General features: G+C 36.6%; 1 protein-coding gene across 1 annotated transcript; it reads right to left on the bottom strand.

Moving 5' to 3' along the window:
• Nucleotides 1-311: 311 nt before the first annotated feature.
• Nucleotides 312-1,388, bottom strand: LOC131079385 (LOB domain-containing protein 1-like). The gene is made up of 2 exons (XM_058017302.2): nt 1,201-1,388; nt 312-697 (listed from the first exon to the last, which is right to left on the bottom strand). The coding sequence occupies exons 1-2, from the start codon at nt 1,360-1,362 to the stop codon at nt 344-346; spliced, it is 516 nt and encodes a 171-aa protein (XP_057873285.1). The 5' UTR covers nt 1,363-1,388; the 3' UTR covers nt 312-343.
• Nucleotides 1,389-1,606: the final 218 nt, after the last annotated feature.

Below are 1,606 nucleotides of genomic sequence, written 5' to 3'. Positions count from 1 at the left end.
TCAGAAAAAATCACATAGAGATTACCAACTAATAATAACTATCATAGAAATCAGGAGAAGGAAAAACCAAAGAAGTTTCTAACAACTCCACCACCATCAAGAACTTACAAAATTTAAGATAGAAAACTGTAATCAATTACTAAACGTATTAAATCTTCCGTGGTATGGACTCACAGTTGTTGACAGGATAATACAAATTTTTTCAAGTAGCCAAGAATGAGAATGCTTTGATTTGAATAAAGTTGATAATTACAATAAAGGTGGCAATCATAAAGTGCCACACAAAGTAGCTATTCACAGGTAAACAGAAGCAGACATGATTATTCAAATTATGCACATTGCATTAAGAAATCATCTTAGTCAACTCATCCCCATAAATCGCTACGTTGCTTATTGGCTCCCACAACAGCAGAGGATCCAGCTGCTCATATATGGTATCCTCTGTTGTAACAGTGCCATATACATGTTGAACATCAGCGGTGGATCCATTGCGGAGGAGGAATAGAAGCTTATCATACTCTGAACGCATATTCATGAGCTCTTCTTGCTTGCTCTCCAACTGAGATTCCAGCTCGGCTATTTGCTTCTGCAGTTCATGGACCACACTGGCACTTCCCCTGATGGGCTCCTTTATTCTTGCACTTGCTTCACACACCAAACTCTTTACTGCATCTTCTCTTTGCTTGGCCTCCAGACTCTAAAGCAACAACCCATAAATATATGAGTACCATGATCAAACTAATGCTTCGGGGAATAACTTATTCAGACATCTTTGATTCTAAATCTTATATTATAATCAGAGTTGCGCTAACCCATAGAACAAGGTGGGTCAGTAGCGTTAGAGTCGAAAAAACTAAAGAGGCATGATAGATAAATTTGGATAGCGCCTCTTTATACTAGTTCCCTAAAGCTTTCAACTGGACACTTGGAATTAGAACTTTATTAAAAACATTTCAAAAAGGCTGCTAGGAATAAGGGTTACTCCTGGTTTTTGAATCTTCAAATATCTGTACCATAAATAAAGTCACAGCTACTTAAGGCCAGTGAATCTTTTGGATACGATACCACATGAATCTTAAGTCAAATTTAACGAAACACATTTCAGACAAAAGATAGTGGGGTTCAAAAGCAGGTACATATGTTTGAAAAACAAAAACCCATAAACAGAGAATAAAAAAAAGGTTCAAGATTAAAACTTACTTGAAGCAATTTAACGATATTGCTAGTTCCATACAGTCGCTGCACGATTGTGAACTTGTCAGGATCATCTCGAGGAAAATATGGAGCCAGAATACATTCTTCTGAACATTTTTTACATTGCAGTCTACAGGCTGCGCAGGATACAATCTTTCTCTTCTCCATTTCTTGTGGTGATGAAACTCTAACATCATTTCACGACGGTCTATCAAAGAAGGCAAAATGTAGACACCTAAAATTAACATTTGATTAATTTAAGCCTATTAACATGAATACTTTTTTATAATTTTGTTCTGGCATTTAAGAGTGGAAGCTTCTGGCACAAATAGTCAATATAGCGTAGAACTGTATTCTTTCCGAGACGATCTATTTGTCATTGAACAGTCAATTGCCCCATCTCTCAACGAAT

The sequence above is a fragment of the Cryptomeria japonica genome, chromosome 7 (assembly GCF_030272615.1).
Source record: "Cryptomeria japonica chromosome 7, Sugi_1.0, whole genome shotgun sequence".
Lineage (NCBI taxonomy): Eukaryota > Viridiplantae > Streptophyta > Pinopsida > Cupressales > Cupressaceae > Cryptomeria > Cryptomeria japonica.
Note: the sequence above shows the minus strand (reverse complement) of the source record. Positions and strands in the feature narration are given on the sequence as shown.